The 24,803-nt window shown below is 40.3% G+C and overlaps 1 protein-coding gene across 3 annotated transcripts; it reads right to left on the reverse strand.

Moving 5' to 3' along the window:
• Positions 1-12,003: 12,003 nt before the first annotated feature.
• LOC147617565 (Trm112p-like protein) lies at positions 12,004-14,219 on the reverse strand. 3 transcript variants are annotated; one of them, XM_086775847.1, is made up of 4 exons: positions 14,092-14,219; positions 13,801-14,002; positions 12,606-12,695; positions 12,004-12,408 (listed from the first exon to the last, which is right to left on the reverse strand). In XM_086775847.1, exons 2-4 carry the CDS (start codon positions 13,975-13,977, stop codon positions 12,307-12,309), a joined length of 369 nt encoding a protein of 122 aa, XP_086631973.1. In that variant the 5' UTR covers positions 13,978-14,002; positions 14,092-14,219; the 3' UTR covers positions 12,004-12,306. The 3 variants fall into 3 exon arrangements, with proteins under 3 accessions (XP_086631973.1, XP_086631974.1, XP_086631975.1); XM_086775848.1 differs by having other exon boundaries at positions 14,079-14,201; XM_086775849.1 differs by having other exon boundaries at positions 14,125-14,194.
• Between the last annotated feature and the right edge of the window lie 10,584 nt (positions 14,220-24,803).

Raw genomic sequence — 24,803 nt, forward strand, 5'->3', positions numbered from 1 at the left:
TGCTGCACATTTATACGGCCCCCATTATGAGGAGAAGCCATTGGTGCACATATCTTTAGAGCAAGAACCTCAGCTTAGATGCTGGAAGGGGTCATAGAGGTGATCGTTGATGGCTAGGAGATAATGGGGGATACAAGCGTTAGCTGGAGTCTGGGATATTTCCTTGGATACTAATTTCATCATTAGTGGGCAGTGGTCAGTTGGGATGCGTTATGGATACGCGAGTGGTGAGCCGTGTCAATGCAATGTAGCTGCCCACATCTTAGATGCATCCACCGCACTACCTGCAGCACTATAAATGGACATAGTTGGCACAAGCTAAGGCATCCAATGCTTGTGAGCATATATTCCCCATACTCTCAGTATGCCCTCCATCCATCTGTCTAGATCGCCATATAAGCTCTAAACTAGAGTGCATGGGTAGACAGCACCATCATATTATACCTATCTCTTGTTTGGTATAATTAGAATTTTAAAATTCTCTCCATTCTTTCTATTGCATTGTCTAGTGTAGTTTCTCTTGATGTATCTCTTTTTGTTGTGCCATATTCTTATATAAACTTGGTTTTAAAGGCTTATTGCTCTACAGACCAAGAAATGTTGCTATACCAAGCAAGCAATAAACAACACTATGGTTGTTACGTAATGCAACACGGCGTTTTTCTGCAACCCTATTGTTATTATTAAACGCTCCAAAGGCACTTTCTTGTCAACTAGTGGCAAGAACAATGGGCTTAGTTTGGTCTTGCTGCCCACACTACGGTGAATTTTGTAAACAAATACAAAGCAGACCTTAGTTGGGTCTAACACTATCTTAACAAACTAGTCAAGGTAGATAAACTCATCGGAGAACCCTCTCCAAACAAATATGGTTTAAAAAAACCATAGATTAGACCACACAAGCACATTCCTTTGGCCCAATAAACCAAAGCTAACAAACAATTCCTTCAGCCCAATAAACCAAAGCTAACAAATAAGCGGGTTGATATCCATCCACTCAAGTAGCAAAGATTGACACCCATGTGTGCCAACATAAAAAGTTGGTGGAGTCCTACAACTCCTATAACTTATCAAAAGTTACAAAACTTAAAAAGCACTAACCTGATAGCTCCAAGTTAGCTTTTAGAGTAGACTCGCCGAACACCAAAGAGCAACGGCAACTCTGTAGTGGTTCACCTTAAATAGGAAAACTTGTTGATGTATGCCCAATACAATTTTGCAAACACATGTTTGTGAAAACAACATTCACATACATAACCATAGTTTGTGAAAACAACGTTCACAAACATAATCATGGTAGACTGGTAATCAGCATACTATGATGCATGAAATACCACAAGCTTAATGGCATCACATATATACATAGCCCACTATTATCTAATTTCAGACCTTGCATACATCAATGCCACATTTGTGCCTATGGACAATAGCATCTGTGTCATTTCACCTTTTATTAAGTAGCACTATGGCTACCCCAAAGTAATGTATAAACATGTATTTGCAAGCATAGCAAACACGTATACTTGGCAACTACAAACTGTGTCACATTTTGTATCACATCCAAGAGAACTGTATGCATGCTCCCATGCATACCTGCAACTACGCTAGGTACATCTCAAAATCTATCAAAAATCTACAAAGAATGCCCACCATATGCACTCATTGCCAATGGACATCAAACCGCAGATACTTGTGTGAACTATGCACACACAATCTTTGAATTTTTCTTGTGCCTTAATTTTGAGTTCGATTATAATTCTATTTACAACTTATGTTGTTACCTGTTGTGAGTACCCACACACAACCACATGTTGTTGGTTTATGTCGGCACTTTTAGAGAAGATGATAATGCTTTGAAACCCACTTGAACAAGCGTGGTCTAAAATCTTAGGTTATGCTCATGTAGGAACTACCATTTACGGCATGATAAACCTCTCCAATGACCTTAGTAAAAAAACACAATGAAGTTTTTTTAATATATTTTTTACTTTTTCCTTCTCTGCTGTGAGAAGGTGATAACGAAGAGAGAACTCAATGGTGTTTGAGGCCTCACACATGGTGTTGACATCGTTTTGCTGGTTGAGCTATGGCACTTATTATACTCTTCACACACACCACACAACTGATTTTAGCACTTGCTTGATTATGTTGCATTATAGCTTATTTTGCGCTCTCTTCTCTAGTTTGTGCTCTTCTCAAAATTGCACTATTCCCCTTCCTTCAGTGATTTCAATGCAAGGCACACACAATCTTCACATTTCCTTGCTTCAAATACACTTCAAACTCTTTAGTTACTACTGTGGATTGTGCCTTTGCAGCTTGCTGGCTGCTTGGTTGTGTGTAAAATACACATACACACACACACACACATAATTCTTTGATACTACTTGTAGTGCGGGTGGGGCATTTGTTTAGCATATAAGTGGCACACATAATTGCCTCTAACCAGAAAAACATAAGGCATTGTCTTGGTGGGGGTTTTTTTTAGCATATAAGTGGCACACATAATTGCCTCTAACCAAAAAACATAAGGCAAATCCTTGCCTTTAACCATGCAACATGCCATCTCCATGAGAGATCTATTCTGTCTCTAGCCACACCATTTTGCTAAGTTGGGTGAGGCACTATGCATTAATGTTTTTTTTCTCATTCAGCCATATATACATGAAACTCTTTTGACATATACTCTTCCCCTCCATCTGTACAAAGGGTGCCAACTTTACATTAGACACATTTTCATAGAAACAAAGTGTCTGAAGCATGTAAAAACCTTTGACTTTGCTTTCAATGGATACATCTAGGTGTTCTTAGAGAGTCATCAATAAAAGTCACAAAGTAGAGATATCCTTTGATCGATGGTGTCCTCATAGGATTGCATACATCACTATGTATAAGCTATAACTTTTGGCTAGGTAGCCCTAGTTAGCTGATCCATCTTTTGAGAATGATTCCCGTTGCATCTTGTTAAAAATACACCCTTCACATATATGTTTAATAGGGGCCTCAAGCTTTGGCAACTATGACACCATCTCTTACCTTTTAAGGTGTAGCAAACTGCCAAAATTCCAGTGACCAAAGGAGGCATACTCAAGCTAGTCACAGCTTCATATTCATCTTTTTCTTCACAGTAGCAGATCTTCCTCATCTGACTCCATGTTGGCGTAATTTTTTTCTATTATTTCTATCTTACTCCATGCTGAAGTAATCTTCCTCATCTAACTCCACATTGATACAGTGTTTTTAAATCTTTTCTATTATTTCTAGAATTTTTTCCACATTGTTTTCCACTATTTCTATTTTGATGGTACTTGTGGATGCTAGTTCCTTGCTTCCTTTAAGAACTTTGAGAAACTCTTTAATTTGTTCTTAGCTTTATCAAGCTTCCTAAACTCGTGCTTTGTGCTAGCTTTGCAAATGTTTTTGGGTGACTGTTGTATACGCTTCTGATATTTCCAATAGAGAACATCTTTGCATGTGCCCTTTCTCATGATCCTTTCTCATGATACCTCTTTGAATCTGTGGTATTTGTTGAGATTTGAGGTGACATGTGAGCTAGAGAGAAGAGTTAATAATTATCCCTCATTGACGTACAATCCCAAGAGTGTACCTCCTCGTATAAAAGGCGGCCATTTCAAGCAATGAAATATGAAGCAAGCTCTCAAGCCTCTTTATGAGTACAAGTCTCAATCATGTAGCCTAATTGTGCTTGAGTCTAAGCTTAATTAGTTTAGTAGTTAATCATCCTGTTTGAGCTTAGGCATCATCCACCTTAGATTAGCTTAATCATCACATTAATTTATGATTAGGACTAATCACCATAATCATGCACATGATACCCCTGATTTTCAACTGTATTCTTAGTCTTTCTTGCAGTGGACTTTTTTAATTAAAATATTGACACCTCCTATTTTCCACTATTATTAAAAATTGTTAGTTATGCAAGTTAAGTTATCATTCTTTGCAACTGGTATCCTACTTTGGTGCCAAAATGTTGCCTACTGCTCCTCCCTTCTAGTTGAAGTATATGAGCCTTGTGTAGGTTTGCACAATATCGAATTTAAGGTTGGGTGGTACCAACCTATTCATGAGGAGTTGGCACAGAATATTATTCATCCATTCCCTTATCTTGATTAACTCATTAGCCTGATAGGTAGGTTTCCACATTAGCTCTAAATCTGGAGGTGCCAGGTGTTGGGCTACCTCGCTAATCCCCATCTTGTTGAACTCTTTCCACTTGCTTAGTCCAGAGAGACAGTGGCACATTCAAGTGAGTTGGTGTAGGTCATTGTGCTCCTCTAGTGTGATCTCATTGTATCGTTCCAATGTTTTATTGTGAAGCAAGGTGACAAACAGTATTATCCAGCTAAAATGTAGTCAACATGGTTGTAGTGTCATAGTAGAGCTCGGGGGAAAAAAGTGTGTTTTGTTTCCATGGTTTAACACCATTGTTAAGACAATCAATTGTTAAGACAATCAATGCCTTGGATGTTGCACAAAAATTATGAAGCTCCCTAATCAACACTATGTGTGGCTTGGTGGTCCTAGCCTCTAGTTTGTAGTACATGTTAACCATCCATTCAATTGATGCATCTAGTCTCCTATCCAACATCAATCTCTAACATACCATGAGGCTTTTATAGTCAAATCCTATGAAGATGGCATGTGGTGATCTTTTAATTGTCCATTTTGATGTGCTATATCATAACTACTTATGCTATATTATTCCCCATCATAAGTATGAGCTTCTAGGTTCTTGAATGAGTATCTCTTAGAGGTGGTGGCTCGTTCTTAAGTGTTTTTAGCCATATCTTCAAGTGCGTTCCTATGCTAACACACTCTAATAGAGGCAAGAGAGCATCTATAATCCCTTTCACCTTTAATGAGTAATCATTGATACATAACGTTTTCGTTGGCATATTATGTAGCTCCTACTTTAACTGCATCTTTCTAGCCTTACTGTTTGTGCTATATAGCTTAATCAAGGTATCCCATGCATCTTTAAGTGTCCATGTATCTTGTGTATGGCCAATCATAGAGCATTCGACACACTTATACAAAGCTAATACATAACTTGTTGGCCCTTTCATGCAATGCTTTAAGGCAAGAACCTGTTATGAAGTGGAATTCTCATCAGGAAAGTGGCCACAATGGCCATATCTAGGACTCTGGCATGGTATGCGGCTGGTCATATTATGCTACCTTATGTCTTGCAAAATACAAGGGTGCACTACTAAAATAAAGGTAGATCTAAACTAAATGATCTCCATATGAAATGAGGATTGTATATATAGTGCATATAGTATCCATGGTTAGTCATATGCTACCTTATGTGGCTGGTCCAAATGGACCCAATCGACTATATCCTCCAACTGGAACTTAGACTATATCAAAGACCTACCATCTTTACGCACCTTCAAGACCCATATAAGGTCATCCTCTTGGTGCCGAAACGAGCCCCATGAAATCAAAGGAGAAGGTGTCCTAGGAAGATCTCCTTCTACACAAGAGTGTGGCAACGCTAACATGCATTGTACCTGGCATGGTGCCAAGTTTACATAAGCCATCTCCTAAGCATCCAACATCGAGTTTCTAAACTAAGGACTAGGGAGGTGCTCGGGTTCTCAACACAATGGTTACTCCTCATATAAGGGGCCTTACATCATAGAGAAACCCATTACGTGCATAGTGGTAGCGAGGGTGGAGTATTGACTTCAAAACAATAGCTTTATCTCAATGGGTTGAGAGGTGGAAACCCTTCAAAGTATGGGAAGTTGTAGAAGGGTTTATTTTTCTTGAACCGATTAAATGTGTAGCATGACACAAACAACATTGGGTCTATTCTCTAGTCACATAGGGCCTCACTATAGACTTGCCAATACTTGGAGTCTTGGAGATGCGGGATCCTAGTGCTTGCATATGCTCCTCTGTCATCTTTGTCAGTCTGCTATTAGGTATGGTTCACCGGCAGCAGCCTAGCCACCTTTCTTGTTAGGTGCATGGTCGCACTTCCACTACTTCTTCACATACAGCTTATTCTTGCTTATTAAAAGAAGAGCATGGATATAAGTGGGATGTGTTGGCTAAGGGGGGTACTTGATTATGAGAGAAGAGGATGGCTATAAGTGTGATGGGTGGCAAAAAGGATTATTATTGAGGGGTTGGATCACCCTTCAAAATGATGGGTTCATTAGAAATAATGCTCATTTTTTCATGATTTACCTTCTTTTTTTAGGGTCACTCAAAATTTACCTTCATCCATGACCTTCAAGAGTTTGTCATTGTGTTGTGAGATTGTTGTTGCAGCCTTGTTTGTCCTAGAGGGCTGCCTTCTCTTCATTGTCCAGTGCGAGCTCACTCGTATGCGGTAGCTCTAGCTCTGAAACACCATCAAAGGAATTCTATTCTGATGATTCAATGCCTTATGTGTGGTGATGAAGGTTAAGGCTATGGCGGAGGTTTCATAATTCTTAGTCTTTATTGATTTAAAGAGTACTTGTGTTGATCCCTGTAGTCATAGATGGCAGTCAATTTCTTGGTTGCATTTTTGCCCTCCCTTAGTGTACAAATTTCAAAACACTTCTATTCAGAAATCTCCTCCCTTATCAATGCAAGATAAATCAAGTACTAATGGAAAACAAGTCAAGGATTTCTCCCTTTAAAAACTAAAAACAAAACTCAAAGTAATCACATATTTAATCACTCAAAAGACTCCAATACCAAATTCCTTTTTGGGGTGTGACACTCTATTCAACATCGGCCAATATGGGGTATTCCCAATAGCTTGGAATAGAGACTAGAATAAACACATATTTAATCGCTCAAATTTTTGGGTGTGACACTCTATTCAATTGGGCAATATGGGGTATGCCTAATAGCTTGGATTATACCCTAGAATAAAGCTAAGCTAGATGGCTCTCTTCCCGGAAACAACTCATCAAGTTCAGTCTCTTACCTTGTCAATATGCCAAAGAGCCGTAAAGAAACTTCCTCATGTGGGTGCACTAGCCTTGCTCCAATGCCATCTCCTCGCTATCACATCAAAGAGCTCCTCCTTGCTAATAAGGTGTGAAGAGAGAGCTTCCCTCGCCTTGATAGAGGCAAGAAAGGATCATCCTCACTAGGTTCATAGTCACTCAAAGGGGGATTAAGGAATCTCTAAGTGCTATGGTTGCCTCTATCACTTCTAAATGTGCAAGCATCCATCTACCATAAGTATGAATCAAATCAAGTTAAGAAAAAGGGAGCTCACAAGTCTTGATTCACAATGGGGAATGATTAGATGTCAAAGTTGAGTTATACATAAGGGATTTATGTTCACACTTTCCCGACCCCCGAATTAAAATAGTCCTTGGCAACTAGTCTAGCTCCTACAATGTATTACAATGAAGTCCTAGACTTTCACATATTTATCAAGTAAGTACAAAGAGAGGTCGCTTTATATACAACAATGCTATATTACTAAAAAAGACATGCTTGTAATAAAACAAATTACTTAGGCATCTTATAAAAAGGTTGAGGTGAGGTAATGCTAACAAGAGGAGTGGTAAACAACACCACCATATAAGCCTTTTGGTGGACACCTTTGATGGCTTATTCGTTGGTCATCATCCATGCAAACCATCACACACAAGGATATGGTTCTTTTGAGAATAATATGTTGGGCCAAGGATGCTTTCAAGGATGGTGGCCCTCGAACAAATTAGTTTCCCTACTCTTAGCTCCTGCATTTTGTAAATGTCATGTAAGCATTGTAGTTAAGGCTCCATCAATAAATACAAAGAGTTATAATGTAATTTTCTTGTTTCTTCATGTTTAACAATTGATTTAGTGTGTAATAGTTTAAAACATGCTATTGCAATTATCATTTGTGATGTGTTAGTATGATTAGCATTTGCAACATTGTATTATTATATATCATTTGTAACATTATATTGCAATTACCATTTGCAATTACCATTCATAACGAGCTTGTGCGATTACCTATCATGACATGTTTGATTATCATTAGTAATAATAAACTTGTACTATTATACTTAGTGACATATTTGATGATCATTTGTAGCATGCTCTTAAAGTTGATTTCCTAATGTGTTGCATGATTAATGATCTTACGCATGATTACAGACCCAAACCCACAATTAACCACACCAAAAAAAACATGACTTCACATGCAAACACAAAAAACATCAAAGCAGTATTGCACAACAATATAAAAAAATAAACTATGTTTTGACCACCTAATAAGGAAATTCCTAGACACACCACTTTGGAGTTGACATAGCTATATAGCCTAATAGTTATTGAGTCTAAAGAGGGCTAAAAATTGCAACCTCTTTATATGCATGAGAGAACATGAAAATTAGATGTCTTGATGATCAAGGGCAGGGGGCAATAACATAGTAATCCTAAAAACTATTGTTATCAATTAAGTAGTTGTTTATGTAGCTCAAGCATCTCTATACCTCTATATTATATAAAAGAAGAATTTCACGAAGCTGCCTAGTGGCAAGAATTTGGAGGTTGAGGGGTAGAATTTGAAAAATACAAGCTGGGTAGCGTAGCACGGGTTAGCCCACTAGTGTTATTGAAGATCCAATACAACTAACGATTTGTTAGCAACCATGGGAAGACATGTGTCATCACCATAGTTCTCATCCATGTCAAAAGAAATCATAAATATCCTCTTTCTGTATTGACTACAACGGCACAGCAGCTTTTCTGGTTTGGGAAGAGGGAGCGTGAGAACAGGCTCCTGAGAGACGGTTGCCCACTTGGAGTCCAATTTCAAGCTGTTGGTGTGAAAGGGAAGAGGAAGGAAGCCCTAGCACAGCGCAGTTAATATGAAGAAGAAGGAGATGCAGTTCGAGAGCATTGAGCAGTTTTGGGCGTTCTATGTGAGCCAGCACACGAAGGCGTCCACGAGGCGGTGGCACTTCGCGGGCACCCTAGTGGCCACGGTTTTGCTGTTGGGCGCCCTTCTGCTGGGCAGGTGGTGGCTGGTCCCGCTCGGCATTGCCCTCGGCTACACCCTCGCCTGGTACAGCCACTTCTGCGTAGAGGGCAACACCCCGGCCACCTTCGGCCGCCCCTTCTGGTCCTTTGCCTGTGATTTGCGCATGTTCACACTCATGCTGTGCGGCCGCATGGATGCCGAAGTCCAACGCCTCCGATTGCTGCCCAAAGCCTCTCAATGAGCCTGTAAGATATGTGATTGTCATGTCAGAGAACTTCTTTTCTTCATTGTAAAGATGAGTAGTTGATGGTCATAATGAAGCATGTGCCATGACCCTGCTATTATCAAGAGATAAGATACGGTGGGTACTCGCCCCTGGGACATACACGTGTGTAATCTATTTCATTTCTAAAGCACAGATTTTTATGTCTGTATAAAGTCCATCAACATAACGAAGTTCACTAGCATCCTGAAGGGTGGCCCCATCATAATTTCACTTGAAAGCCAAATAAGTGCTGATGAGATATGCTGCTGGCAAGTGTGAGAAAATCATTCAATTTGAGAACACGACTCATAGGTTTACATGCAATCTCTGTATCTTTCATCATGGTTTAATGAGGATTAAGCTTATCCGTGATTGGCCAGTAATGGAAGTCGAAGAGCATTGTTCTTAAGTTAGAGAACTCGTTTTCTGGCCATGTACCCTTACATTTACATGTTAGTCAGCTAGGTGTTGATCAGAGAAAGTGAGTGGTTTTGTGGTTAAGTATGATTTTGTTTTGTGAAGTCGTCAATGATTTATTGAAAGTTGAATATTATTATGTAATACAGGGTTAGGGTGATGAAGAGTGAGCATCTTTTTTTCTGCATGGTGCTGAATATGACTTGCTATGCTGGATCCAATTATAGGCATTGTAACAAGGTGTCCTCATGTCTTACATTAGCAACTACTTTAGGTGGTGACATTGAGCTCAATGCAAGCAAAAATGCAAGAGTACATGATTGTTGATGGCTCTAGAGAATAAGCTTCTTGTTCCAGCATTATGGATGCTTGACTTGCTCTCTCAGTTATCATGATTTTCTCAGTTATGAATGAGGAATGTCAAGCAAAAAATTGGTTTTAATATGTTGTGCCAACTTTTTATTTGAAGTACGTACTAGTCATTACCTGAAGGCTTAAAAGGTTTAGTGCCGATAAGTTGGAAGTGTGAATTGTAGTAATGTTAATGTGGATTAAGTGGACTCTAGTCTTTGCTATTGAAGTGTAATGTTAATGTGGATTAAGTGGACCCTAGTCTTTGCTATTCAAGTGTCATGTCATCTACAATGTTAGCATATTCAACCCTCAGGCTTCACTTTGATTCTCTAGCCTTGATCTCATGTCGTCAAGACAAATTCATAATGTGGTTGTTGAGTGTTGCAAGCTGTAACAAGATTCAATAGCTTGTAGGGTGAACAATTGATGTGTTCTTAAGGAGTTAGGCAATCGTGAAACCTTAAAGATTCAGGTGTGTAAAATTTCCATTAATTATTCTTATTATAGTTCATCATGCTCAAGAACTGCAATAAGTTGAAGGTAGCTTGACATCCCTGTTGTGTCACATAAAGTGCTTGTTGTGCCTCAATTTAAGGAGGTTTTAAGTGGTGGCCTTTGGATTGAGGTGAGGTGTTTTTAATGTCCTTGCGAGGACTTTTGCTTTAAGGTTATGGTGTTGTCACTTGAAGTGATTTTGAAAGGCAGCCTGTGAAGTGCGTATCTAAGGTTCACAACCTTATTATTTTGCAGCACCATAAAGTTGGTGCAACAAAAATGGAGCTCACGTTGCATAGAAGGCGCCTATGGATGGACTGGTCCCCTACAACTCAGCTATGGAACATCAGTCATCAAAACACAGTGAGGCTGCTAGGGATAAGCCTACACAAACTGCACACAAGTCTTTTGCTGTACAATCACATGGCTAATGGTAGCCTTATTGGCTTGCAGTTTAGGCATGGTGGAATGCAAGATGAGGCACACCGTCATTCTAGAGCAGAACCCGGGTTGTCTTCCGTGCCTTTCAGGGGCACCAGCATGGATGGCATAAAATGGGAGTTGGAGATGGGCACACTTTGTTAAGAGTTATCTATTGATGATGACCTTGCAGGTCTCAAAAAAGGCGATGGAGTATGATGCTAATTTGGGTCACATTGTTGGCTAGTATTCCCGGGAACATGCCACATAGAATGAGTCCGAATTGGACTTATATGACAAATGGTGCCAATATGCCAATATTGGAAGCCTCCAGCTGACCCCCAATTCCCATAGTTGATTCCTCCAACCAACCCGAATTTGCACACACGGCAATTTCCCACGATGGCATCTCCCTCTATCAACAGATTCCACACGCACGCGCGCACACATGCACACACACAGGTGTACCACTATCGAACGAACTAACTGCAAGTAGAACTCAGTAGTTCAACAAAGGTTTTAATACGTGTATGTGTCATTTGAGTGTTGAATGAAGGTCGAGCCTGGCTTTACAAGTATACTCCTCTCACAAGGACAAAGGTTTTAATACGTGTATGTGTCATTTGAGTGTTGAATGAAGGTCGAGCCTGGCTTTACAAGTATACTCCTCTCACAAGGACTTCGTAAGATTTGATGACCACTCGGCCTCCCAATGATGCTTCTGTGTAATCAAGATGGGATTATGCATCTATGTGGCAAGCATGGGATATGAAGCAACTGATCTTGGTGTGAGCAAGCTGCATTTATGGCCACAAGGGCTCCTTCCTGTTTGGGACCTAGAATTGTCAGCGATTCATCTGTGGAACATAGCCCATACCTTAATGAATCCTGGTCAAATATCATGTATATGCAGATAACACACCCTGATTGCCAAAAATATCATGTAATTTCAAATCCATTTGGAGAATCTAAAGCAGCACCAAATTTTGCAATTGCAATGCTTAAGGTTATAGAGCCAGCACACCATACAACCCAAAAACTCTGAATTCTCTCAACCAAATGCTTTTGGCTGCTATTCTGACAGCTTACAATCTGCAAAAACACGAATCACTTCTTACTATAAAAGCATAGTTTCAAAGTCAGACCACCTCTTTCTGCAAAACCACATTTTCAGTTCAGGGTCGTGTAATCCATGTGACTGTTAGCCTCCGGAAAATTACATGTATTGAAACCCCATATTCACTAGAAAATAGCACTCGGTTAGTCACAAAGTAAGTACATTGACATATAAATATCTCCTACTTAGGAGGTGGCAAAACACACTAGTTTGTGCGATATAAGCCTCTCATCAAAGTTTCAAATCAAGCCAAGCATATGTCCGTGAACATTTTGAAGGATCTAGCTACACCTCATCTTCATTCAGGAGCATATTTGGTATCCCCTTAATGACTGGAAAGCGTCTACCTGTCTCTGGGCAAATCAACGCACCTTCTTCCAAATGCACCTGTAAAGCATTCAGGATCAAACACAATATTAGCTTCCCAAGGTCATTGTGGCTGCAGAACGAAAGCAGCCGACACCAATTCCTTCCACCTTCAGCCTCTAATAGTTTAACCGAGCAAAATAAGAGCAGCAATCTGAAACAAAGGCCAAGAATGTCAACCAGTATTGAGACATTACAAGATGAATAGAGATGCAAACCTCCAGTAAAGCATGATGAAATTTTTGAAGGAACTCCTCATCTTCCAACATATCAGGCTCCACTTGCTCAGGAAGATTATCCACACCAAGCTGCAGAACACAAAATCAAAGGTCTCTTTTGTATGCCATTTCTAGACAAGCCTCCAGTTTTTTATGAGAGCATACATTGCAGGTTCTTTGCGACTCAAAACTGCTATGCCATCTCCTTGTATCACATTGGCAATGGCAAAAACCCAGCCAACTGGTAGCAGCTGTGCTGATGGCATTTTGTGGCACTGGTTCTGTTGGTCTATCTGCAATCCCTCTTTGCAGCAGTGCAGTAGGTCATAGACCAGCCACATTGCAACCTGGCTTCTTCATTATTGACTGCTTGCCATGACTACCAAGGCGTACCACAAGCTGGCAATCACGTCGGCAAAATAGTGAAATTGCCCCTCATCGCAGCTTCTACCCTTGCAGGAGCCAGGGTATCCCCAGTCACAAATTTGTTGTCCGCAAGACAGAGCTTTGCCTATAGTAGACTTTTCTCCCACTCTCGAACCAGGGCAGTGTTGCATTGCCCTGCTAGATCACCGATATGATATACATCCCCGGCATGAGAAAAGGTGAAGGGCTTAGGAGAGGTGTAAAAGCCATTCCCTTAGAAGTGGGTCGAAAGGTTTGAGATAATCTTTCTTTGCTCCTCCGCAGGACTATCAACTCCTTCAGCTTACTTCTCTGGGCAACAATAGTTGCACCTACAGTGACACACATGCAAGTTTCCAGCTGCAGAGAACCTAGCTTGGAGACTTTGGATACACTGGAACAAATCCCTGGCCTATTTACAAGAGGCCCAAGGAGAGTGAGATTCAAAGCAAGCCCAAGGCTGCATATGCACCGATACACTCCCTTCTACAACTACAAAGCAAGCCCACGGCTGCATATGCACCCATACACCCCCTTCTACAACTACAAAGCATGGCAAGGTGCACGTCACCCACTCTGAAACATGGCATGAAAGCTCCTTTGATCTCACTATAAAACCTCAAAAGACAGTAGGACAACCACTCTATCTACCTGCACCTCGCTCGATCGGATTCCTCTCAACTCTCTATCTTCATTGCTTAAACGCAATCCTTCCTCAAGTTTTCGCATTCAACAACAAGGCCTGACCAAATAAAGAGGCGGCTTCACCACATAAACAACAAGAACTTACAGCTTGAGCAGCATCTCGGAAAGCATTCCACTCCACTTTGGGGAAGATACGCCTGAGAAAATCAGGGTTCATGTCGGCCTCCTTGGTCTCCACACTGATGGCCTCTATGCCAAGAGGAAAGCCTTTTGTAACCCCCTTGATGTTGCAGGACAGCATGTTGTGGGTAAGAAGCCGCATGTTTTTGACACCCTAGGCACCTCACCTGCAAAAGGAAGGGCAGAATACTACTGAAAACCTGTACAGCTACATATACAAGAGAGAACACACCGTAGACCGACCGCTATGTCTTACTGCTAAGAACTTGCGCCAGATGTCTCAAGAGACCTTCACTGTGAATCCAAAGACAAGGAAGTTTCTGCTGCAACCCACCATACCCAGAACATATGCCGTTTTAAAATGGCCTTAAGTGGAATTCCGACCCCGCAGGCGTGTGTAAAATAGGCCCAATTCTGATTTCACACTTGGGTACTGTCCGTCCCGCTTGTGAGCTACCGAGTCACACAAATTGCTCCTCAAAGTGCACTAAAGGTATGGAGCTTAGGTGCAAGGATATTTCAATATCAGATGCTGACACAGGGAGCACAAATGGGCACATGCGACAGAGCAAGGTGAAGATTATCTAATGTGTAAAGTGAAATTTGAGTGCCTCGTGTGTAACCGTGAGAAGTCAGGGTGGCGACAAAGTAGTTAGGCGGGGTGCAGGAAAAGATGGGTTCACTTTATCTTAGAGCTTGCTCAACTTTTGAAAAATTCGCCTCATCATGAGAGGAGAAGGAAAAGTGCCGCCTCTATAGTAATTGGATGAAATTATGAAGAAAGAGCTTGTTCAAATTTTTCTTCTCCCCTTCAACTCGATTGATGTCAAGTTTACTTTAAAATGTTTCCTGAACACTAACTTAAGTATGGTCACACTTATTGATAAATCTTTGTACGCATGTAAACCCACTTTTTCTCGATGCCAACAACCATGTGCGCAAAAACTCATTTTCGGTAGAGGACGAAACTGCACTCCGGTGAACTGCAACATAAATGAAAGCACCTTCTGCACTTAGGATCAATGTTGAAATAACGACCCAACGTTCAAACTTATTAATCGATTGGTTAATGTCACCCATCTTGCCTATCCAATGGGTTTTGTTAAGATTTGACTTGCAAGGTTATGGATGGTCGAAGCTTCTAAGAGTCGAGCCAAATATGCTACCAATGAGAACTCACGAAAAAAGAGGTTGCCGCATCCCTCATTGGCTACTCATAGTAAGACTTCATAAGCATGGATATATTTACCAAGTCTTACAAGGACTAACCAATGAAAGATGAGCTTGGCACATTTTTTAAACGACTTCTCGTTTTCTTCAAAATCATCTCGGTCTCGCAATCTTCATTTGCCTACCTCACTCACTACTCTTCTTCCTTGCACCATACCCACCACTAAAGTACATGGGCCTATTATGAGACATCCACCACAAAAGAAAAACCAATGTGCCCCCCCCCCCCCCCCACCCCAAAACAACCACACACACACAAAAACATGTTCCAAAACATGAGGTGCTTAAAACAATAGTGAAGTGAACCAACAAGATGGCATCCACTATATGACCCTCGTAAGTGGTATAATCTCTTTCCGTGGCAATTCTTTCTTCCCTACTCTCACTTTCATTAGCCTCTAGATCCTATCTACCTACAGCCCATGGTCCCCAGCAAATGTCCACATGTTCTCAACAACTTGGTAAGTTGCTTTCTCCAAGAGAAGCTACAAGGTCTAGAGGGATTGCACATTCTGGCAAATTGAAAAATTGAGTTGCACACTCATCAATGTTGAAATAGAGGCCCCAAAGTTGTTATGTTGTAGGAAAATACATGCCTATCTAATGGTCATTATCCGGAGTTGAATTGCAAGGTTATGGAAGCGACAGGAGCATTTAAGAGAAGTGTCATGCAGTGCCACTTACTTAGAGGACTTATGAAAAAGGAGGCAGCCATTAAAAATGCATCCCTCATTGGCTAGTCACAACAGGACTTCATAAGAATGGCTGACGATAGCCAAACTTACCAAGTCTTACAAGGACTAACCAATGAAGTAGTAAGCTCGACAAAAATTTTAATGACTTCTCCTTTTCTTCAAAATCATCTTGGTCTTATAAGTTAAGCATAGAGCACCACTCTAGAGCACCACTCTAGAGCCCACCAAGGAAAAAAAAAACCTAATGACTCTTCACATCTTGCTTGGAGAAATGGCACACACCCATATCTTGATTTTCCCACTTCGTTCACTCCTCATCTTCCTCATGCCACACCCAGCAAGATTTCGTAAGTAAGGTTGAAAATAGCCAAACTTGCCAACTCTTACTTCTCCTTTTCTTCAAAGAGTTAAAAAGGAAAAGGTAAAGCCTTCTCTCAGGTCTCAAGAAGACAAATGAAAAATTAGCCTAATCTTTTGGTAAGGATGCTATAAGAAGGGGGTAATATACCTAAGAAGAAAGGCAAATGCAACTATTATCAGAAGCTAGGCTATTATATCAAATGAACGCAAAAAAAGGCAGAAGAAGGAGAAGAGGAAAGAGTCAGGCATGGTTGTGGTGGCTAATGATGCATCAACACAAAGTGTTGAAAAGAAGGAGTCAACGAAGAACTATGCACATGATAATTAGGCATTCATTGTGCAATGTAGTTATGACCCTTTTATCCATGATCTATACATACTAGTGATAGATCAGCATGTCTAGTTTTTTTGATAGTGGTGCTAGTAAGCACATTTCTTCTCAGTATGGGTTGTTTTCCTCCCTTGAGTTTGCTCCTCAGTCACTTGTCCAAAAAACTCCTCATATATAGTAAAAGGAATTAGTAAGGTTGTTCCTACTATCGATGTGCAAATGGTGGGACAATTAGTATCTTAATAGTCTTATTTAAGCTAGGCATTAAAAATAACTTTCTGTCAATATCTACCATTGTTGGGGCATGCCTAGTGGTTAGATTTGTTCGTGACATGTATATAGTTCATGATAGGAGTCATGGAGACATCACTTAATATCTGATACTCTAAGCCATAGGCTTTACATGTTGGACTCGAGAGGGCAGAGTATATGTCAAATGAGTTTCATGCATATATGGCATTACTTCATTTGTGTGTTTTTGGTTATCTTGCTTATGCTCTTGTGCCTGAGCAACAATGCAATAAGGTGGATGATAAGGTGATAAAATGCATTACTTCATTTGTGTGTTTTTGGTTATCTTGCTTATGCTCTTGTGCCTGAGCAACAATGCAATAAGGTGGATGATATATATGGCATTACTTCATTTGTGTGTTTTTGGTTATCTTGATTATGCTCTTGTGCCTGAGCAACAATGCAATAAGGTGGATGATAAGGTGATAAAATGCATTTTTACGGGTGTATAAGCTTAAGTGTAAAGCTTATGGTCGCATCTGACACCGCTATAAGGCAAGGCTTGCAAAGGGTTATGCTTAGGAGAAGGACATAGAGTATGAGACGAGACCTTTGCTATGAAGTGGATTTATAATCTTAAGCATAAAGTGATGGTAGCGTTGAGACTGCTATAAGGCAAGGATTATTACAAAAGGCAATGATCAATAAACGGGCATAGATTATGATGAGACCTTTTTCCCCATGTCTTATATGACTACAATCCAATGTATCATTACATTGGCAATGCATCATGGCCGCTATAAGGCAAGGTTTATTGCAAAGAATAATGCACAATAAAGGGCATAAATTATGATGAGACCTTTTCCCCCACGTCTCATATGACTACAATCAGATGTTTTATTGCATTAGCAATGCATCATGGATGGAATGCACATTAGTTGGATCAGTCGTGGTGGATATCAAGACTACCTTTCTAAATGGTGTTTTGCATGAGGAGGTTTATGTATCTCAAATTTGTGGTTTTATTTAGAAGGGATAGGAGTCTAAAGTATATTTGTTAATAAAAGTATATTTATGTATCTAGACTTCATGGTTTTGTGTAGAAGGGATATGATTCGTCTAAAGTATATTTGTTAAGAAAAGCTTTATATGGCATTAAGCAGGCTCACAGGGATAGGAGTCTAAAGCTTTATATGGCATTAAGCAGGCTCACAGGGATAGGAGTCTAAAGTACATTTGTTAAGAAAATATTTGTATGGCATTAAGCATGGAATGAGAAGATAAATGCATACATGGTTGCAAAATGGTTTTGCAACAGTCCACAACTCAGAGTACCAGTCCAACTAAGAGTACCCTCTATGTAAAATGAATTTGGTCATCATTTTATACATTAATGACATGTTGCCCGCATGCCCCAATGAGGAGAAAATTTTAGCCTTCAAGGCTAAATCTCATGTGTCATTTGAGATGAAAGATTTAGGCTCATTGTTTTATTATTTGGGCATAGAACTTATACATCATGATGATGGTATTGTGATGTTGTAGTCAAAGTACATACAATGATTGCTTACACGGTTTGGTCTTAAAGACTATAAGCTTGTTACTACACTAGTAGAGAGATAGAGCAGTCTCCAGGATGTAGGTGAACCATTTAATACATCACTTTATTAGGCATGGTTAACAATACTTTTGGTGCCATTGACAAGGAAGACAAAACATTATAGACAACACTAATCTCAAGCTAGATTAGGCTTTCAAATGATTAGCAAAGGGTAGTAACATGAACTTATTCCTACACATGTAATGGCAGATTAGATTGGTAGCTTCATTGCAAGGTTGAGGACAAGCTTATTAAGAGGCTAGAGTTAAGGAGAAGCATTCAAATGGTTCACAAGCATAGTAAGGATCACAAAACTTTAAAGATGAGCCATTAAGCATGAGGAAGGATAAAGCAGGTAGAATAACTCTCATTTAACCTAATTGATTAAGCTCATTTCACTAACAAGCTGAGTGAGTGACGATGCATTGGAAGAATGCAATGCTAACCAAACAAGGCATATAAAAACTACAAGGAAAAGGGAGTTTCATTTTCAATCGAAATTGAGCCCGTATCCAATTCCATTCATGCAACTTAATTAAATAGACTTTTCTTACTAAATTGAATAGACTCTATTCAACATTCAATTAAGTCTTACTCTTAAAAAAATTTCCCCATAATTATTTAACTAATGCAAGATAGCTTCAGTAAATAAATTCAAGTCAAATAAATAAATAGCTTCAGTAAATAAATTCAAGTCAAATAAATTCATTCAACCTAGTTGAATAAAGTCATTCAACCTAGTAAAAATGTAGGACTTGTATGAACTCAAATTTCATTCAAACTAATCCATTTTGAAGCATAATCGATTTAATATTATTTTATCAATTAGAGCCAAGGTTTTTTTATTCAACATAGTTGAAATAATAGACTCATTTAACTTGACCTTTCACCATTCAATTTAGTTTAATCAACTTCAATCAGCCCACTCTATATAGTTATTTGATTTGGATAACTAACTCCTCCCATTTTGTTCTTCTTTCATTCAACTAAAATTTTAGTTGAATCAAACCCATTCAAGTTTAGTGGAATAAGAACAATTCACCATTATCTTAAAAACTTATAAGCTAAACCCTCAACCTCTTTGAGATCCTAGCCTATGTTATATGCATCTTAGAACTGTAAGAGTCCTTAAGATAAAAACTACTTTTCAAATCTTGACACATTTATCAGACACTAAAAAAGTAAATGCTCATTCAAGAACAAATGGTTTAAGAAGTGGTGTAGAAGAAAGAGCTTTGGAATGTGTAGCTCAAGCCTGCAAAACATCTTAGTGGGGCTAGGGGTGTAAAATCAACCAAATAAGGTCGGCAATGGTGAGCTCTTTGTTACTTTGTAAATGAATGCACCTCTGCCATTTGCAGGCCTTGCTACTACTACGAGAACAAGCACAATGAAGGGAACTACTCTTCCCCAAAAAGATCTTGGAACTCCCCAAATGAAACATACATGCTACCCAAAGTTCCTCTGTCATAAACTGGCCCGGATCTCTTCTTCCTTGGTAGTTGGATCAAATGTAAGCTTACATAGATGTGTGAAGTGGCTTTTACATCATTTTGAGTTATCTGGTGGTTTTTCTTGCTTGGATTTGTGGAGTGGCCTTTTACATCATTTTGAGTTATTTGGTGGTTTTCCCTTGGATGTCTGACTGTCTAGTTGTTGTTGTTGCTATTAAAGCTTGGCTCTCTGTAGTTATCACTTGGAACTTACATCCCTTGGCAATCCATTCTACAAGTTGTTGATTTGCATTGGGGGATAGTGGTCCCAAGATTTGTTACATTGCTTGCACTTTCTCAAACTTGCCTGGGCCCTATACTATACTTTCTTACTACCCAAGATTTGTTACATTGCTTGCACTTTCTCAAACTTGCTTGGGCCCTATACTATGCTTTCTTACTACCCAAGATTTGTTACATTGCTTGCACTTTCTCAAACTTTCCTAGCCCCTGCACTATGCTTCCTTACTGCCCCTGTATAGTAGTGTGTGGTGCTAGCAGAGGGACCCTCTGTCCCTTGCCCTTGTCTTTTATTTGTGGCTCTGTGGCCTTGGGGATGGGTTTCTCTCCATGTCAATATCAGATTTTTTGATGTCGTAACCAAATCAATTCCTCGTAACTTGAGTTTCTTCCTTCGGCCCTTTTGATCATGGAGCCTTCTTATTAATAGTGTCTTGTGCTTCCTCTTCTACTCGGGCCTTGTTTGTTGCCAATGGTGGGGGAAGTGACTATCTCGGCTTCTTTTCTCCCTTATAATGCTTGTGTGGAGGTCTGCCCCTCTAGGGGCATTTCCATTGGTGTGGGAAATTAGTGAAGTACTTCCAACCGCCGCCGTGAATAAAATATTCTTGTTAAAAGGAGTCCTGCCCCCAAATATTTCCCTCCCCAATGTTAGCAATTTTTCCAATTGTGTATACACTAGTCTTGTAAAATTTGGCACCACGACCTCTGCATCTTGCTCCTTGTAAGCCCAATAGAGTTTAAAAAGTATTCCTATGTCCACCTCTGTAAAATGGTTGGGCTTATAAAACGAGAAATATGTGCATATTTTGCTTTTGTTGAGGTGACAAGGTACGGTAGCCCTGACATTAGTCCACTGAGGCTTTGCCAACTTAGTGGGGCCTAATAAAGTTGTCCTTTCCACCTTTATGACATTGTGTTATCCATGCATGGCTCACTTTGGGCAACCTTGGTGCATTTTGTAGGCCACTGAGATCCATGCCCCAAATGCACCTCCCAATACCATTTACCATGCCGAAAACAAGCATTTCATCGGGTTTTACACTGCCTGTCACATCAATCCCTCCGGGATTTGGTCCCTTGCTTTGCACTACCACAAGTCCTAAACCTTTAGGAGGGCACGTACCAACCCTTTGCAACCCCTAGATGTCCACACCTTGGGCATATTAACTAATCTAGGAAGGGGGTTGCCCAAGGACTAAATGAGGTCCTACCCACATCAACACCCACGCACAGCCTCGGGCGGTGACTCATACAAGAATGTAGCTGTATAGATTTTCAAAATCATAGGCAAATACAATGGAACAACTGATCTTGTTCAATTCATACAAATGTTTGAACAACTGATCCTGTTCAATTCATGCAAATGTTTGAACAACTGATCATGTTCAATTCATGCAAATGTTTGAACAACTGATCATGTTCAATTCATGCAAATGTTTAAACAAAGATGTGAGGCTTTTGGAAATCCAAACTATCCCACCAAGGTATGGAGGATGAACTTGATATGAGATGTTCCTCATCTAAACCAAGTGAAGCAATGACTAAAAAAATTTTGATTTCGGAATTGTCATTCCGTGAATTCTACACAACCTTGCTTAAAAGCTTTGAACAAGAATCCCCAAGAGAGAATGAGCTTCCTTAAAACCAAACATCCTTAATACCTCTCAAAGTGATGGGCAAAATGCCTTGTGTTCATTGCCATCACTACATCCATCCCAATCCCCAATGTGTGTACAATAGGGCTATCTTTATGTATTGCAAAGCCTTTGGTCACGAAACACCCCAATGCCCCAAATCACCTACAACTAACCCGTGCCCCAACCAGACACAGTTCAAAGGGTAGAAGCTGCTCAAGAAGCAGTTAAGCAAACACTTCAGTGTTTCTATTGCCGTGGACCGCACAAAGTGGCAGACTACATAATTTGGAGTACTTCCTTGCCTATAGTCACTGACACTTTGCAACCCATATGTGAACAATGTGGCATGGATCACATATTCTAAGATTTCCCAAGGGGAATTACTTTACTACTGCAACCTGTCTCACAAAATACAACTCTTAACATCTTGAGTGTGCAAAATGGGCAATTGTCCACGGTACCCTTAAATGTGTTTACACGCTTGCAAATAAGAAACAATAAAAAATAATGCAAAAGAAAACACTTTGAAATGGGTAGAAGAGCATGTTTTAAAGCAAAAACCAAAAGAGGAAGCAAAACCTTCTAAACCCAAGAAAAACAAGGGCAAACAAACTGTCGAAACTAAGGTTGAAATAAAGGACAAGGAAAAGGAACCTTTGGCAGTCCTAACTCCAAAAGAGCCAAAATCTACACATGATGCGAATGCATCCACCTCAAAGGCTACCTGGGCAAACATAATGAAAACCTGACGATCCAAGGAAAGTTATAAAATGAAACAAGTTCTAGTACGTCACTAAGTGAGAGCAAAACAAGTTGTGACTCATTACCCAGTGCACGTCATAGACCAATCAAGAAACTAGAATCCACCCAACCACCCCAAATTGAAAACTATGATCACATGGCTTATACGTAATGCAAAAAACAAGCTCAATAGATCATGCTTAGCATTGTTGAGTGTCATACAAGATCACCAGTTATGATTAAACCACATAATTTCAAACCCACAAGCAACCAGAATACAAAAACCGGAGAAGGTATCGCTTTCCCTTCCAAGAGGAAGACGTGCTCTCTACCGAAATAAACCCATCAAGCCAAGAAGAGTCATCAGGAGAAGATTGCACAAATGATGCGATTGAAAAAGCACGTAAGGAATTTGATGAATCCCTTAAAGAATTTAAGCAATCTCTCAAATCCTCATTTGGAGGAGTGCTCTTCTCTCGCGGTGGTGAAGCTAAACCTTTAAAGGCTAAACATGAGTTGTACCAAGACATCAAGAGCTACATAGAACATGACTGTAAGGATTTGCAAGTTTCCAAACAGACCTTAGTTAAAGTGGTCAAAGGACCGAGTGTGCCATTGTACACATTGGGCACTCTTGAAAAAGCTATGAGCCAAGAAGAGAATGAAAGTGAATCGGAATATGAAACTGAAACTGTTACCATATTATAGTAGTGATGTGTGTGAACACACTTAGGACCGCCGGGGCACTTTTTCCCTCACTAGGAGGTTTTTTCCCCCGTGCATTGTATATATGCCCATTATCTTCTAGGGCTTGTTATCTTTCATTTTTGGCACTCATAATACACTACTGTGTTGTGCTCAAGCTTCCTCATCTTCTTGAAGTTGTGTGTGCATTCCTGCAACCCTAATTCCAACAATTGGTATCAGAGCAGGCTTCCTCCTCCCGGGCAGCATCACCGGCACCTGCCGCTTCATCTCCTCCGATTGCAACGAGGTTTCACGAGCGTCTGCAGGTTAGTATATGCCGTGGGAATGCCCGTAGGACTCAGTCATTTCAGAATTTTGATCTGAAGTCATTTCGCCCTCCGTTTTTGCATTCCAAGTACTGCGCAGGCAAAATCGTCCTACTGTGCAGATTTTCTGTCAAGATTGAAATCTGCAGGACAGGTGCCCATTCGTCTGTTTTGGGCTGTGCTACATAGCACAGGTCGATTTTATACAGGTTTACCTCTTACAGACAGCATTTACATCTAGTAGTACAGTCATTGGCCATGGCTGACAACAATGATGTATTCCGCATGTTGGCTGCTGAGGATAAGTTGGATGGCACCAACTATCCATTGTGGGCATATATGATGCGACATGTATTGGTAGCAAAGGGGTTATGGAACATTGTGCAGGGTATTGATGCACGTCCTATTGTGGCTGGGAATGCTGCAAACACATCAGAAACAGGTACTGTTGATGATGGTGCAGGCACAAGTGCTGTAGCAGCTGTTCGAGAACCACCACTTTCAGCAGAGCAGATTCGTTGGGATGGTAGAGATGCGCAGGCTCATGCCTTGATTGCGCTGTCTGTCAAACGTACCATTATCCCACATATTCGCTCTTGCAGGACTTCTAAGGATGCTTGGGATGTACTTGCCACATTGTATCAGGCAAGAAATGAGGCTCGTGTTGCTTATCTCCGAAAACAGTTGGAGAGTGAGCATATGAACGAAGGTGATTCTATGGATAGCTTTTTGACAAAGATCAAGGATTTCAAAGAGCAGCTCATTTCTGCAGATGAAATCCTGTCAGACAGTTCACTTGTGCAGACTGTTTTGAATGGTCTACCAGATTCTTATCAGGGTTTTGCTTCCACTCTTCGCTTGATGATGAAAGGCAATCCCAATGCCTTATCATTTGAGGAGTTAGTTTCTGTTTTGCTGCAAGAAGACCAGTCAAGGCAAAACATGAATATTATGCGTGTCGCAGATCAAGCTTTCGTTGCTAGTCAGAGAAGCGGGAAAGGTAAAGCAGGCTTTTCTTCTAGTAAGCAGAAATCTGCAAATGCTGCGCAACCAAAGAAGGAAGACAAAGATGAGAAGAAGGGTGACAAACAGAAGACATTTTGCAAGTACTGTAAGGGAAATGATCATGTCATCAAAGCGTGTCCTAAGCTGGCTGCGAAAGAGGCTAAGAAGAAAGAGGCTGGTATGGCTGTTGTTGCAGATGCCTCTCCTTCTAACAATGAATCTGCTAATGTTGTGCTAGATACAGAATGGGCATTCAATGCGCAGTGCAGTTATGACCCATCTTTGCATGACACATGTATGTCTGCAGTAGATTCAGATGTATGGTACTTTGACAGTGGTGCCACTAAGCATATCACCTCGCAGCGCAGTTTATTCACTTTCCTTGAGTC

This window comes from Cibotium barometz, chromosome 36, assembly GCF_041138505.1.
Source record: "Cibotium barometz isolate CiBa-2024 chromosome 36, ASM4113850v1, whole genome shotgun sequence".
In the NCBI taxonomy this organism is placed as follows: domain Eukaryota; kingdom Viridiplantae; phylum Streptophyta; class Polypodiopsida; order Cyatheales; family Cibotiaceae; genus Cibotium; species Cibotium barometz.

Bases quoted from the DNA above. Each gene is read 5' to 3' on its own strand.
- LOC147617565 (XM_086775847.1), bottom strand. From the start codon at position 13,977: ATGCGGCTTCTTACCCACAACATGCTGTCCTGCAACATCAAGGGGGTT. The intron at 12,696-13,800 runs GTAAGTTCTTGT...TGTGTTCTGCAG, and splicing joins TCCGAGATGCTGCTCAAGCT to CTTGGTGTGGATAATCTTCC. The intron at 12,409-12,605 runs GTTTGCATCTCT...AATGCTTTACAG, and splicing joins TTCATCATGCTTTACTGGAG to GTGCATTTGGAAGAAGGTGC.